This window comes from Galleria mellonella, unplaced genomic scaffold (genome assembly GCF_026898425.1).
Source record: "Galleria mellonella isolate WM207_F2 unplaced genomic scaffold, CSIRO_AGI_GalMel_v1 utg32, whole genome shotgun sequence".
NCBI lineage: Eukaryota > Metazoa > Arthropoda > Insecta > Lepidoptera > Pyralidae > Galleria > Galleria mellonella.
This window is the reverse complement of record NW_026442075.1, coordinates 7,425,979-7,443,319: the sequence shown is the minus strand read 5'-3', so window position 1 is coordinate 7,443,319 and position 17,341 is coordinate 7,425,979. Positions and strand designations below refer to the sequence as shown.

At 30.4% G+C, this 17,341-nt stretch overlaps 1 protein-coding gene across 1 annotated transcript in view; it reads left to right on the top strand.

Moving 5' to 3' along the window:
• Window positions 1-17,341, top strand: part of LOC113510803 (A disintegrin and metalloproteinase with thrombospondin motifs 12) — a 98,615-nt gene that overhangs the window by 31,983 nt on the left and 49,291 nt on the right. The window contains exon 3 of the mRNA XM_052896293.1: window positions 4,212-4,431. Within this exon, the coding sequence (XP_052752253.1) occupies window positions 4,212-4,431 (220 nt within the window). The remainder of the gene's footprint in view (window positions 1-4,211; window positions 4,432-17,341) is intronic.

Genomic DNA, 17,341 nt, shown 5'->3' with positions numbered 1-17,341 from the left:
TATTTACTCAATATGACTGTGTTGTGACTATTTATCAGTTATTTGTGATAGCTAATCTTTACAAAGTCAAACTGGTGGCGCGCCACCACGGAATGTCGCTCCAGGCGACTGGCGCCGTGCGTAGGGCAGACGCAGGCAACAGAGCGGTCGACGGAATGGTCAAACTGACCCACATCTATTCAGGTTAAACAGATATAATAATTTACCAAATATTATTGTTTTAATATATATCTCAATATATAGAAAATATTTTAATTTAGTGCACTGAATATAGAATAAAATTCTTTTAGCATTTAATCAATAAAATAATTTTAATAAATTGTGGTATTACTTAACTGACCATTACCTGTCAAAAAGCCATTTATGTTTATTTTATGGTTGGCATTTTTAAAATAATCATACTTTAAATATTTTTGTAAGTTATTAACTTGCATAACCTGTTAAAAAAATAAGAAAATAAGATTTGCCTGTTAATTATGTCCGCCTAACACACTGACTATGTATATTTGGCTGCGTAAGATGCATATAAGGCATTCGTAACCATAGTAACACTTATATGGCTTGTTGATTAACTAGATAGTTAATTCAACAAACCATATTCAAGTAAAGAAACCGCTTCTGAATTTGTTTCTTTAAATGAGTTTCATGTGAAATATTCGCTCACTCGTTCTTTATTTATATAAATACATATTTAAACGTCGTATAATAAAAATTAATAACAAAATCTTCGAAATCATAAATTTAAAAATAAAAATCAATAGGTGCCTCATATGATATACCGTAAAAAACAGAAAATGCGGATTCTGTGTAACAAAGTTGCAAAGTAACAAAGCGTTGATACAATTTAGTTTAGTTAATAATACAGTAATATCTGTATATCACTATATCATGGATAAATTACGAAATTTCAAGAATTACTTATCACACGAAGTTGAGAACTGGTAACTCGCGGACATATACCGATGAGTGCCGAAATAGACTTGTGTCTGAAATCGAAACTTCACTCCATCAAGTTTCGATCTGAGGTGAACAAAATCTTGTCCAATTTAACCCTAAGAAGACACAAGTCTGCGCGTTCACTGCAAAAAAAGACGCCGTTTGTCGTATCTCCTCACTTTCAGGGCACTTCCCTTGATAAAAAGTCGATTCTAGGAGTTCTAGGCGTTGATATATCTTGCGACATCCAGTTTTGCGGTCATATGGAGGAGAAGGCTAAGATAGCTTTCAAAACGTTAGGAGTGCTCAATAGGGTGAGACGGTATTTCATGCCGGAACACCGCCTGAAATTATATAAAGCTCAATTCAGGTCGCATATGGAATACTGTTCTCACCTATGGGCAGGAGCGCCACAGTACCAACTTCTTCCGTTAGACCGAATTCAAAGTCGGGCGGCTCGAATAGTCAGCGCCTTACTGTCCGACTCGATCCACTGAAACTACGCAGAGATGTTGCATCTCTGTGCATCTTCTACCGAATTCATCATGGGGAGTGTTCTGAGGAATTGTTCGGATTGATACCTGTTGCTGATTTTCACCACCGTACAACCCGCCACAAACTAAAGTTTCATCCCAATCATTTAGGACGAGTGGCGGTCTTCCACCGTGCGTTTTTCAAGGCACTTTCTTCCACGCACAACCATTCTTTGGAACCAACTTCCAGCAGCAGTATTTCCGAACCGATACGACAACATAACCTTCAAGAAAAAAGCATATTCCTTTTTAAAAGGCCGGCAGCACACCTGCAATGCCGCTGGTGTTGTGAGCTGCAAGCTCGTTTGCCCCCTGTGCTGAAAAACAACTAGAAGATTACAAGATAGGATTAAGATAGGATGAAGAGAACATTAAGATAGGATGTCCTGATATTCCCATGTGAATAAGATGTAATATATTTGCTCAGATAAAACTACTGAAATCAAATTGGTATCTATATATAATATAAAATTTAATTAATCCTCAAACTGTCTGCCAAAATTTCAAATACTATGTCTATCTATTATCGATCAATGGTATCCACACTTTTTTTTACATAAATACTTAATACTTTTACATAAATAATTATTTTAATTAAATAACTTACACAAGTGTTTGTAAACAAATTGCAAACGATAGCTTCGTGATATCATGTTTCAAAAGTGGTACGATCCTAATCTTGCATTGATCATCAATAACCACTATTTGTTTGATACTGTGCTGTACACAATATAATCAGCGATTCTTTTATCGGGTCAATCTTATTGTTATATATATATATATATGTCCATCTATCTATATATATATATATATATATATATATGTGTGTGTATATATATATATATATATATATATAGATTTGATTTAGATATTTATTTATTAAGGCATCTCAACAGCACATATATAAAATAAAAAAGTCTTAATAAAATTAGATCTGATACAAGACCTATAAAAGACGAGCACAACATTCATAATTTGTTGAAACTGACGTACTTTAATCGTATTTCTACAAAAAAAAATACCTCTTCAATTATGTTTTATACTCCACAAAGGAAAATGGCAGTTTCATTGTCATAAAAAACTGTGACAATTGTCACAAAATTAATATAGAAGTAGAACCAATACATACGAAAACTGTATAAAATGTAATGTAACTTATCAAAAGTATTAAATAAATAGATAGTATATTATTACGCTATATATGTCACAGTCATTAATCCGAAGAATCTCACTGTCGATTCGATACTTTGTGGGCGTTAAATATGTTAATATGTCAGAGACAGTGTGAAATGTATACACATTTGAATACAAATGCCATTAGTCATAAATCTGAGTATTTTAGTCAAATAGTACAACACGGCAATTTTATTTACATTTATGATTGGCTATCAACAACCAGTATTTGTGAGTGATTATTGGTTTTTTTTATGCAACTTAGAATAGCAAACAAACTGACGGCCCACCTGATGGAAAGTAGTAACCGTCGCCTATAGACATGAGCAGTACCATGGACATAACAGAGTATATTGTTTCATCCATGATACCCCGCGTGCGTTGCCTATCCTGAGGCTACCCCTTCAAACCGAAACACAGCCATGCAAACACAACTGCTTTACGGTTGAAACATAAATGGGACAGAGGTACTCAAGCAAACGACTTTTGTACAAAATTTCCTTCTGGTTTATAAACAATGTACAAATATGAAGAAACACACATTTTAATGAATTGGTCACGATGGGCCAATCATTAAAATAATTATTTCTAGTCTAACATCATCCACTAACAAGCTGCAAGGATTCATCAATACATTTAGGCTGGGTTATTATTCCATATTTATTTCTAAAAAAATCTATATACACACCCGTGATATACTATAGATATATAATGTACCCAGAAAGAAAAATAGATTGTTTGAGCTATAAGCTGGTGATTTTTTCGGCTAAATTAAAAGTACCCTATGGTATAATCTAAGAAATGGTCTATTTATATACATACTAAACTTCGCTTCAGCCAGTTTAGCCTCATATTTCTAATTAGGATTTCTTAATATGATAAAACGTTAAGAACTTTACTAAACTTATAATTTTTCATAGTTTAGATCGTCATCTTATAACATCCAGGTAAACAAAACTTTATAGCAAAAGAAAGAAAACTCAAAATAAGACTTCCATACTAAGTGGTCCTGTCAATGTAGCAACAGTGCGCTTATATCCTCCACTTATTAGAGACCCACGCTCTGCTGTGGAACGTTAATGGGTTGTTGCGGTAATAATTAAATAAATAAAACGACTCCAATTCACGTTTCTAATATGGTTAGTGATCGAAAGCCTATGATATTTTAATGACCGTTAATCTTTTAAAAATTATCATTTAAATTCCGGTCTAGCCACACCTAACTCGATTTAAAAATTATATAGAGGTATCACTTTTGATTCCTCTTAAAAATAATATACTACAATATTTATAAATAGATAAGTTTATAATAAACTTAGAGACTGTATTATTCGTATTATACAGAATCGTAACTTAGTATTCTAACAACTACTTTCGGGAATAACATTAATCAATTCTTATTTCAAAAAGTTAATTAATGCCAATCCTTGATTTATTAAAGTTATAGAATATTCTATTCTAAAATACATGTGTTTTCTATTACTATGAAATTATAAATAAAATATAACACGATGGTCTTATAAAAATAATATTGCCCGATTAAAAAATAATGATTGTTGTTGTTTAAAGGTATCTACTCGCATCGGCACCTGGACACATCGCAAGTGCAAGTGGTGACCCCAGTGAAAGTGACGCGCGACGGTGAGCTGGTGTCGCACGCGCTGGAACACGCGCACGACCACGGGCACGCGCGGGCGCGCCGCGACCTGTTCCAAAGGGAGCACCGGTTACAGCACATGCTACACTATAACCTCACGGTAGATGGACGAGACCTCAGGCTCGATCTACGGTGAGTTTTACATATTAATTATTGCAAGAATGTTTTACTACATATATTTGTACTTTGTATATCGCATAGGAGAAAAAATTTTGGATGCTAAATTCCTCAGAAATAGCAACGCATGAGGTGTGAATATCACAATGTAATCTCTGAATAGCAGGTACTATCCATAATATGATTCTCTGACATCCATAACGTTGCCTATATCTATCTATAGTACTACGTTATATAAATGTAAAAATTATATTAGTAAATAGGTAGTTATTCTGTGGTACAGTCCTAGACCCGCATCACTTCGAACAATAAGAAACATTTGTACAAATTCTATGCTACCATGGAGTTTACCATGAAAGGAAATTCTGAATTTTCGGACTCAATTTCGTGCTTTTGTTCATACTGAAATCGATCTAGTAAATGGAGCTTAACATTTCATTCGTCATAAATCCTACCATAAAAATCCAAGGGACTGATATTTTTATAATATTTATACGCGGTATATATCATGTACTTTTAACATCAAATTTGTGTTTTGTTTGGCCCCGAAATTTCGGAAACAATTATGGATATTAATATTTTGGTAAGCGGTTTATAAATATTTGTAAAACTCTATGAATATTCTATATATAATATTCATATATTTTATTGAGATAATACATTTACGTGGTCGCATAGATTCATATTAAATTTTTGTCAATAAATTGGCAGTGCCGGCTTTTAAATTTAATAACGTAAAGATTACTTGCTCTGTGGTACAGTCTTATTGTCGTGAATGTAAACTGTATACCTATAATGGATATATATAATTATAGACTGTACAGGATTCTGTTAAAATAACAATTAACGGCCTCTACGTATCTAATTTGACGTACTCGGCTTCACCTAGTCCTTCTAGTATTACTTTGGCGTATTCTATTTTATTAGACCAAGTTTTTGTTTTCAAATTATATTTCGAGCCTAATATTATTATGTCGTTTTAATGTTCTCCAATATGTGAATGGCAATGGAATTTCAATTTGTTGGCTTGACTTTCGTTTCTCTTACTTAATTCGTATCGTTATTTCACTTAGATAAACTCAATAGGTATTTTATAACAGTTTTTATCCAAGTGTAATGAGATTTTATAGTGCAAATTTTTTGCAGCAGATTCATTTGACTTATTACGTTTTTTTGTGAACCGCACACCCACGTAGATCAATGAGCTCGTACAAAAAGTATAATAATGAAATAATCAATCATATCCAATCACACGAAGCCCGCGCAATGTCTGATACAAATAGATAATTAAGTAGTGCGCGTGAAATGCGTGAAACAATCGAATGAGGCGACGCGCTGCAGTGACCTGACCTCAAGACTATTGTTTGCGGACAGCGACAATCGTTTGACTCGACCGCAACGTTTAAGATAAGCGTTCATTCTTAAAATTAGCAGATAAGTAATATACTAGCTACAGTATTTGCCAAGTTAAGAACGTTCTTTTGAATCTTTTTCATTTTCAAAAGAAAGAAATTCATAATTCGATCGTCCTTTTTTGAGTGCCATCTTTAACAATCTTTACCAATTTTCTGTTGACTTTGTCAATTCTTTTTTTAACTACTAACTTCGTTATGTAGTGTCATTCCACATCGAAACATATTTTAAAGGTGGATGCGCTTTTTTATTCGTAATATATTGCCAGTATCCGTTGGTTTTATTGACATATATTATATTATACTCATTGTACGAGTATAATAGGTACATGCAATCTGTATAGACACTCAGACGTAGAGTGGGTGTTTACATCTTTGTCTATTCGTATATTAGTCGTAAGTACCTGTACTTATATCAATGATGTATTTAGAGTAACATCTGACATTGAGCATATTTTCATTTTTAATAGATATGTTAAATCAATATTTTTTTACCTTTGAGTGTACGAAGTCACATTCCATTTACTTATTCCATCTATAAATGATTTATCTTACTATAATAGCTAAACATATCCACCTATAGAATGTTTGTCGTAAAAAATAATGTTTAGTTTGGCAAAAATCTTTATGGAATAAGACATCAAAGATATAATGCAGCACGACTCATGCCATCAATATACAGACTGGAAATGATTGGATGAATCAATTGTTTAAAACTTTTGGAAGTAAAACTTTGTCTTTTATATACCTATTTTAATCTATGAACAGCTGATAACAGCTTAAAATATGTATTCACTGGAATACATATTTTATAAATATATAAAGTATGATATATATTTAGTATTCGTATTTTACACTTTATTGCAACAAGTTTAGCATTATAATACACGTTGAAAAAGTTTGCTAATTAAGATTGTATAAGCGATTTTGTTTGTATAGAATATAAAAACAAAACCGCTTTAAATTGTGGCAAAACCTGTTATTTTCATTTAAAAACTGTCTATTCACTAAAAATTCAACAAACAAAAAATTACAGCCAAATTGAGAACCTTCTTTTTGAAGTCGTTTCAAAATAGGTATTAAAGGCTACTTGTATCTAAATAGATAGTGCTAGTATGGTACTAGTGATAAGATTACCTGTCTAGTGTCTAGTCGCTGTAGTTCCATCTTTACACAATGTAAGTGTTGAGAAAGTTGATTATTGAGTTGATTAAGAGAAGGAAACATTTGATTTGTTTGTTTGTGAAGGATAAACTAAAAAAAATATTTTACTACCAATTTTAAATGTTTTTCACTTACATAAAGCTACATTATCAGCGAGCACGATAGGCGGTATTTTATTAAAAAAATCACAAGTAGTCTGTCTGTTTTTTTTTTTAACGAATGATAATGGAATAGTAATCCCGTCTATGCTAACGGTATACGTTGGCGGGGCACCAGTGAGTGATGATAGGTAAGAATGAAAAGGCAGGTCAGTTAGCTAGCTCATCGTGATGAATACGCCTGATATTTAGCACTATACTTTCCAGAGAGGAACCACGTGGAGGTCGACCTAGTCATGATCGAAAGAGTATACTACTAGCACCGGAACGGATAGTTCGTATTACTAACAGTCCCACCCTACCCACTCCCCGTTATCAACACGGTGGAAGTCGGGGTCTGTCGCTAATAGTATATATTCTTAAAAAATATGTCAGACGTTTATCCAACAGTAAAAACTTAAAGCGGGCCTGCAATGTAGTCTCATATTCATTAAAAGAGGTAGGTATTATTTCAATAATAAATAATTAATAAGAGGATTGCAAGTCTCTACGTAAGGGAACACCGGCCTTGAGACGGTCAAGTCAAAATAGCTCGGATTCAAAGAATTCATACATAAATCTTAATAAATCTGTATATCAATTTCTTTTGTTGTTGCGATGGACGATTTTATAATAATATTTTTGTAACAATTTTATTTTTATTTTGTCTGAATTCACTTTTGCTGTAGCTAGCCTCAGGTATTCACTTTGTATATCTAATCACAAACTTTTGTTTGACAGCTAGGTTAAAAAGAAAAATAATATAACCCGTACGACACAAGTGTAAGTGTCGTGTGGTCGTATTATGACATCGAAATACGACATTGAACACAAATAACGTCTTGTTTTATTTTTATTATATTTACAACAAAAAGTTTCATTGAATGATCAGATTCGATAATACGAACGTAAGCCTAATTAAGTCATATATTATCTGTGTTGGATACAAGATATTAATTTCAGACAAGATGTTGGCGATGCGCCTAATTCACCACGCGCGCTACTTACTGAAACAAATAAATTTCAGTGGCTATTCTCGTAGTAGATTTTTAGCGAATTTTATACCTACGTCTTTCTTCTGTCTAAAGTTATTAGACATGAAACAAAAAAAATATATTGTTTTCGGATGAAGGTATTTATCTGTTAATACTTTAAACATAATTTAGCACTTAGCTAATTTTAGTGTTATGGCTATTTGTTCTATAGATATCTAAAAATGCGTGTACTACTTACTAGTTAGTGACTTTAAGTAAGAAAAGTAGTATTTTTTATATTTTATTTTGAATACTTGCTTTTTGCCCGTTATTTCGTATGCCTGCATTTCAGAAGTAGAAATACAAATGAAATAAACTACTTCTAGATAGAGTATCAAGATAAGATACACCAGATTTTGAGTTAGACCTACAAAAATACAACTATGAAACTGAATCCAAATTGATGTAATAGTTTTTGCGTAATATCGGAATAAACATACAGACAGATAGATAGATAGAAATTATTGTTTTGGTTTTTATTACCCTTATTAAGACCATTCATAGTAAGTTTTTTTTTTAAATATCTCCCATGTACAGATATCATCTAGTTACAATTTTATTATATTAGTTAGACACTTACTTAAAGTCAGTTATATATTTCAATATGAGAAAAAAATATTTACGGATTGAATGGCATATAAAATCGAAATTGCAAATAAATTAATACCGTATGTCAGTATTAATAAGCGATTTTACAAAATTCCGTTAAGAAAGGGTTTCTCGCCAGCGAAACAATAGTTAATTTATAGACATAATTAATTATAATTAAGCCCGTTAATATGTTTAACATGATTTTGAAAGCAACCCTTGTGCAACTAAAATAGTAATCAAACAAACTTCACGAATAGACTGCTACTAGTAAAATTAGAACAAAAGCTCATTTTACCTTTGTTAAATATACCTACCTAATGAATTCCTAATTTGGAGACTTACTGACATTCTTGTAGAAATTACAACTTTACAATTTTGGACTTTACTATGACTATGCGACTACCAATTACGAAATATTATGCGGATTGTAACTGCTTTCAATTGTACTAACATAATTTAACTAATTTCAAACTCACGTTATTTAACATTAAATTTAAATACCATACACAAATTGAATATACATTTTTTCATATTTTGCAATGACAATAATCTAAAAAGTGTCTAAATAGCGAACGTTAATCATGCAATAAGATTTTATTACATATCTTTTAAAAAGATTATTAATGTTTTGGAATTTGATACTAACTGTTTACTGATACACTTATGCACCATTTTATAATATTAATATATTATGGTAATAGAAAATTACTATTTCGATTATATATTATATTTCTAATTTTAATTATAATTAAAAAAATACAGAAATATTGAAAATTACTTTTAGATAAAAAAATTAACAGACGAAAAATATTACTATAAATAAGTACCTCAAGAAGAAGAGAACCATGTTAAGAACAAAAATTCTTGCAAAAGATGTTTAATATATCGTTTAATCAAATGTTATAGAAGTTCACGAGTGTTTATTAATAAAAACAACCGATGTTTCATTTATGTAAATACATCGACAAGAACTGAGAAGCAAATCGACAAGATAAGAGCAGGTTAATCCTAAGTTACCGCAAAAGAAAACGAATAAATATGTTAATGCCAAAATATGTACCCTGTACTGTGTACCGTGTAATATGTAGTCACGTCCCCCCAATGTTTAGTGAAGGACGCCCATAACTGTCTCATTGAAATAACCGATCACGACAGAACTAGTGGCTGGAAGTGGAATTTTATAAAACGGTAGTCATTATTTGCGTAGTATGAATAAGTTGTTGTATTTTTTTTACTTTATGATATTTTTATGGATGCTGGGTAACAATAATTGCGTGATTTAATTTCAAATAGTCTTTAATCATATCCCTTATTATACTTATAAGTATTTAGTAAATAATGGTGTTCTTCTTAAATTATAGTAAATAATCTTCCGAAATTTTAATAATAATGCAATGTAGATAATATAATGTTATTTTCATTTTAATTAATAGTCTTATAATACTCATATTTTAATAATTATCAAAATGTCTATTCTGCCCATTAAATGTAGATCGCATAATAAAAGTTGCAAATTTCCAAAAAAATATTATGTCGATTAGTATCACAACGACCCTTCCGTTTCCCAAGTGTTTAAAATATTAGTCATTATGTAGCGCTTCAATACTCTCCTGACAATGGGTCTAAGTACTTTATATGTCTAATATTATATACGTTATGTTTTTATTAATCCATTTTGTAATTAATTGTTTTTTTTTTTTTTATTATTAATATTGTTCTTTGACTATTGTTTAATAGTTTTAACGTCTGCTAAAGGCAAGGATATTGTAAGTAAATAAATGAATAAGTATGAAAAATTAGAAAAAAATATTTTTGTTAGTTATGTACTTAGTCATAGTAAACTGCTAGTTTAGAACTTAACGGCACTAGGTGTAGATATAACGTCATGTACTCGTATTTTATTACGCCCAGTGCTTTTATTATTTACACTATACTCAGTCAAAATATAGAAAAAACTGTGTTTATGAATGGATGCATTTTATTAATGGCTAGTGTTACACAAGCATGACTGTAAAAATATAATTGTGCTTTTTATGCACAAATGCAGCGGACGATCAAAGTGGCGGCGAAGAGCGGCGGCGTCGGCTGCGGAAGTGCAATGTTTCGTCTACAGGCTCTTCGCGGAAGTCAGGCTATCGCTTGTCCACGAACGCTACTCGTGTGAACTGAAACTGTAGATCATCACAAATAATAATAACAATTATAAACCACTGCTGTACACTCTCACAAATTGTCCAGCTCTCCGAGTACAGTATTCTATATACTATACTGTAAAAAAAAGACTGTGAAGATATAATATAAAAAACAAAACCGTGTGTAACGAAGTGTTTGACGATGTTCATGAAGAAGTAATAGTTACATATTAAAACAATAATAAAATATCGTTAATTTTCAATAGATACGTGAGACATGTTACCGGAAAAAATAACCTTAACAATTCTCTCTCTGCACTCGGTTCAACTTGGGCGTTCAGAGCATTTATTATTGGCAAAGAACAAAAACTCAGCGGTTTGAAAGTTGTTGTATGGTCTCGAAATTCAATTCATACATATTTATGCAGCAATTATTGTAATACAATGAACGATGAATATTGCAATGATTACGCAATGAAGTTCCATATCGGGGTTGACTGCGACCTGTATATATCTTTAAATAGAATACACATTTTTAAATTGACAATATTTTTGTCATATGTAGACACAGTTCCATAAAAGTTTAAAAGTATAAAAACTAGAAATAATTGCAAATTTAAAACGTTTTTTAATTATTATACTATACTACTTCGCGAGGTAATTGTATAAAATAAAGATTTTTTTTTTAAACTAATATCATGTAGTAAGACAATCAATTGCCGTGAGCTCTCGACGTAGAATGGGCCACCCCTTTCTTTCCCGAAAGTGTCGTAAGAGGCGACTAAGGGAACTTAATAGTCGAGGCATGCACAGCAGCGTCCCTCTTAAAACATCACCAAACCTAACTGTGGTTGCCAACCCGCCAACTATATGGCAACTAATGGCAAAACCCTCCAATAGGGGGAGGCCTATGTTCAGCAGTGGACAGGAACGGCTGATACCATCATTATCTTCAAAGCAGCAATGTAGTTACTTGTAATAAAAATATAACTGGACAATGTCTGTACATATTTTTAACGATGTGGTATCGTAATAGTAATCTCTATCTAAATTCCGTATAAAATATACATATTTTCAGGATTTCTTAACATTAGTAAGTTTTTAAATAACTCTTTATGGGTGTTTATACCAAAATTTACGGAAGTATAACAAAGTTAAAATTATCTGTTAATTTTCGAAAATAATTCACAAATATTTTTCTTATAATTTATCAATAAATTACAGTCATACAATTATATATTAAAAAATGTTAATATTTTCATTATAATACCGATGACTTAATAAGTGTTTTATTAAGATACGGTCGAATTTCAAATGCGTACATTATAATATATTTGAAGATAGATAATTCACTTTCAATGTGTATATATATATTGTATTGTAAATTGTATTGTATTGTACAATCTTTATTGTACATAATTCACATTAAACATTGATAAATGATTATATACAATGGCGGACTTATCCCATATATATATATATATATATATATATATATATATATATATATATATATATATATATATATATATATATATATATATATATATATATATATATATATATATATATATATATATATTTAATTCAATATGAATACAATTTTTTTTTTATTTTTTTTTTTTAGTTTTTATGCTAATCGACGATACATATATATAATGTAAAAATTTAGTTATGTAGTTTATATAATATTTATTAATGTGATTGCTGTGCCCTTCCAGGGTTCATGTTGATTCTATACTTTTAGTAAATTAAGACCAATATTGTTACAACATGTAATAGCAATAAATAAATGCATGAATGAATGAAAATTGTAATGGACGAACGGACAAATAAAATAACATCATAAGGATTCCTAGTTTTTTAACCTTAACATAGCTTATCAATTACAAAAAAAATTGTAACCTTTTGTTTTAAATTGATAATTTTAATCTCTATATGTCCAGGAACTCATATCAAACTGACTTTATTACCCCTACCTAAATTATTTCAATACTGAATAATATTTATTGGATATGCACTAGTAAAAGATGTCTATTAAATTTTATTTTTAACAGTCTTATTAATAACATTACGGTTATTTTGGTTGAAGTTGTTCTCTTGACCCATATTTTCAAAAGTAATATGAAGGTATACTCATAATATTAAATAATTTCGTAAAGTTTATTGTTGTTTGTGCGCATTTGTACCCACAACGACGCCAAACATGAAAGTGATATAGTAGCAATATAAACAAGAAAGGATTTTTTATAACAAATTTACACTAATAATTGATATATAATTCTTTTGGATATATTGGTAAATCGTTTGCATTTATTGATTCCAAATCTTTTAAAGTTACCCACATATTTCGTGGCTTTTACACAATTATTACAAAAAATTGACTGTATACTTATTTATTTTATTATAAATATATTTTAATTTTTAATTTCCAAACGGCAGAGTATTTGTAGTTTTAGGTACTTTAATTATAAATGTAGAAGTAAGTTTGGTTATTTATTTATTTCGACAACGTGACGTAGAGAATGCCATAGGCTTCTTTTTATCCGCTGTTGCGGATGAAGTGCTAAAAAAGACCGTTGGATTACGAAAAACAATGTGATGAGACGTTATAAGATGAAAATAAATTGATATAAACCAATCTACCTATACAACTTCCTTTAGTTACATCATATTGTTTGCTTGTTGGAAAAACCTGTAGTAAAATTTATAGTATGAGTATTATTGCCATAATAACTATTTAATCTATGACTGAACTATTAGAAACTTAGATAATGAAGATTCTTTACATTGTACCATTATCGCTATGATAATATTACAAGGGTAATACGAGTATTTGGTAATTTGGTTAGTTTGTTATTTGATAATGAATGAAGACTTCTTCAAATCTATGCATGAGTAACGATAATTTTTACTTCTCTTTCTACATTAATACATTATTATATTTCAGAGTAATATATCAAACTTTATGAAAATGCTAGAAAAAAGAAATAACAATTTTAACTAATAATAGCCACCGCATAATGCTTAACATAAAAATAACTACTTAATATGGTATGTATGCGCTGGAATGGCATGCATAATAAAAAATAAAACCGTATGATAAAATAAAAATTACCTAAAATAATGAGGGAACATAAATGGCTATCCCATTAAAATGTTAATTACTACGTAGACGATTAAAGTTTCCTTCTATGTAAACGCTACTGTGATTACAATCAGTAAGTAGCAGATGCTTAGCACAAAATAAGCGATGACCTATTCTGTGACAAAATTAATGGTTTGTTAATTTGCAGAGCGGTTAATTAAATTGTATAAGAAGAGATAATATCGGTGGTCGGTGTTATATAAATATATAGGATGTAACAGAATTGGTATAACAACTTGTCATATATGGCTGTAATGTGTATCTGTAAATCAACACATATATCTATTAGTTATAAAACTGAACAACTTTCTCCGAGATATATGGTCTAAAATATAAATAAAATATAAATCTTTCTAATAAATAGCATGGTTATGTGATTGATTTAGGAAAAAAGTTAATATATGTGTATATCGAACACATATGCAAAAAAATAATGTCTACAAAACAATTTAAAAATGCAAATGTGGAGAGCGAAAAATAATAATAATCATAAAAGAATTTTGTGTTTTTCCACAAGAAGGCGAGATTACAGGCTCCACATGTGAGCAGTTACGAGTACCAATATTTAACATGCCGTTTTATTCCTAATCCTAAAGTATAGACTACTTGTAGAATTCATAATTACACTTAATTGATAATTTCGTATTAAATAGCGTACTTAGCAGCATAAGTAACATCTTCGGCGACACCTATCTATTAAATTGACAAAGTTAGCAGTTAAGTACTATAAAATATATATATCTCGTATTTCAAGACAACATCAATTGTTTGGTAAATATCGTAGAAAAATATTTTTTATGCGTCTAGTTTCTAATATATATCACGGTCCAACAAGCCATTGCTCATGGCAAGGAACTCATAAAACGTTATAATAAAATAAAGGATTCACACTGCAGAGAGCCCAAACCACAGTGCTGCATGTGTCTTTCTGTATAACTACGTATCGTACCTACTTGACGTGCAATACCTGTTTGGAAGCAGGAGAGTTTCCAGTGGAGTAAATCCAACTCTTGAACGTTTTGTAGTTTTATTTGTGAGAATTGAAATTGTTTAAACATGAATCGTAGTATTTTATGCCGTGGAGTTTATTTAAACATTTATTTACTCTTAATATGTGTCTTGTAATCCACAATTTGAAACCACATGGATTTAAATAGATATTGCAACTATATAATGGTTTGTATACTGTTATATAGTTGCAATATTTTATTTGTATATTTAATTTCCAGCCCTAATAAGCTTAAAGAGCCTACTTAAAATCTAGTAAAAATTTCTGTGTCGGAAAAGTTGATAGTTTAATATCAACAAAAACAGAAATAGTCACTGAAGGATTCACTGTTATTAAATATTGAAATTGTAATCGTCTAATAATTACGTAAGGTTTATTTAGAAAAAACAAGTTTGATGACATGTTTCTTCTTGAGATTTTCGTTATTATCTGTTTGAATATATAATACATATTATGTTTCATACAGTAGTGGCTGTTAATTTAGAATAAATTATAAGCCTGAATCGTTATTAGGAATTACAAATTTACTCAACTGTTTTACTACCGAGTGGTAGATAAAATGGGTGGTATTAGTTTACATGATTCACAATGACTATAAAAATCAAATGTCTAAAATAAATTACTTGTCCATTATAGGGGTCACGAGGAAAGTAGGTTTAAAGTAGTAAACTTACAATATTTCCTGTGTCATAAACAGAGATTGCTCCTCACTATATCTTTTAATTCTAATAATATTATTTGCATGTATAGATGTTTGTTATTCAGTCATGGTTGAATGAATTTCAATAAAATTTATTACACAAAAGGACCATGTTCATAGTGCATATAATGCATAGAGTACTTTTATATTTATTATAAATATATGGGTAAAAACGTGAAAAAAATATCAAGTAAAAATTTAATATACCTATTCAGTATCTTCTCATACAGTTTTGTGGTGAGTGTGTGTAATTGAACCAAAAGTTAGTTGACGGGCTTAAAAAATAAAATCATTCATAAATAAAGTAATCAATCTCAATTTATGATAACGCAGGCAGGAGCCGAGATACGTTAGTGTATAGTAGCGACTGACACAAGTCTCACACCATCACCGGTACCTATCTAGGGCGGCCATATATTTACTTCTGCTAATTGCCGTAATGAGGCTTGACCAGTTCACTGTGTACTTTAGCCGCCACTACGTCCGCTATTTGCTACCAATCGTCAGTGCTTACCTTCTTCAAGGCTTAAAGATAAATATAACGAACAATACTAGATACTATTTGTATATTCTATTCATAAATCATATGGCAAAGCAAAGATCTTCATATATATACTTACTGTAATATATAACATACCTATCTTTGTACTACATTACATGTCGATATTTCATTTATCCAAATTGGGTGGGTGTTAGTTTCTACAAGTAACAGTTTGATTTATAATAGATGTTAAAATTATAAATGTACTTGACAGACAGACAGAAAAAAATATAATATCTTATTCTCGAAACGACATAAAAGAATCCGTCCGTCTTTGTATAGAAACAATCGAATAGAAGTTGTAAAAATATCTATTTTATATTGGAATGAAAAATTACAAGTATCACAACGTAGGGTCGATATATTATTTCTTTTTGTAATTCTATTTAATAAATTGTTGCATTCCACACAATATCTCGCCAGTTAGTCAATATCTAAGTTACCAACCGTAGCTCTATACAATAAATCTTGACACAGTGGTCGAAGCCATAGCGGACTGATCCTTGGCCGATATGTGCGTAAACCGAAGCTTTAATTTATTGCTACGGACAGAACATTTTTCAATGTTCGGCATTTTGTACTGAAATAATAAAATAAACACTGATTGGTAGATAGGTAGACAGGCACCTTCAAGATTAGATCTCTCATATATTTTGAAATAACTAGATACTTTAACATTTTTCAGTATTTATTTATAGTCATCTAATCTTATTAATGTGATTTGTAAATATATTTTGTTGTTAGTCACGATTAAATGGCTGTTTCAGCTATTAACGAACGTACGTATTTTCCCTACTTTATAAATTAAACACCAAACGAAAAAAATGAGGTGGAAACATTAGTATAAAAATAATAAAAAAATGATCTAATCTTCTTGAAATATACTATTTGTGTTTCTTAACTAATCTGATAAACGTATGTTTCAAAGTTTTTGGAAATTTTACCTCTTAGTAATGATATTCTCCACCCCTCGGTATATTCTACCCCTTAATAGAAAAGGTGTGGCAATTTTTGTTCTGAAGGGATAGTACGTTTGTATAAACATTTAAAATAATAA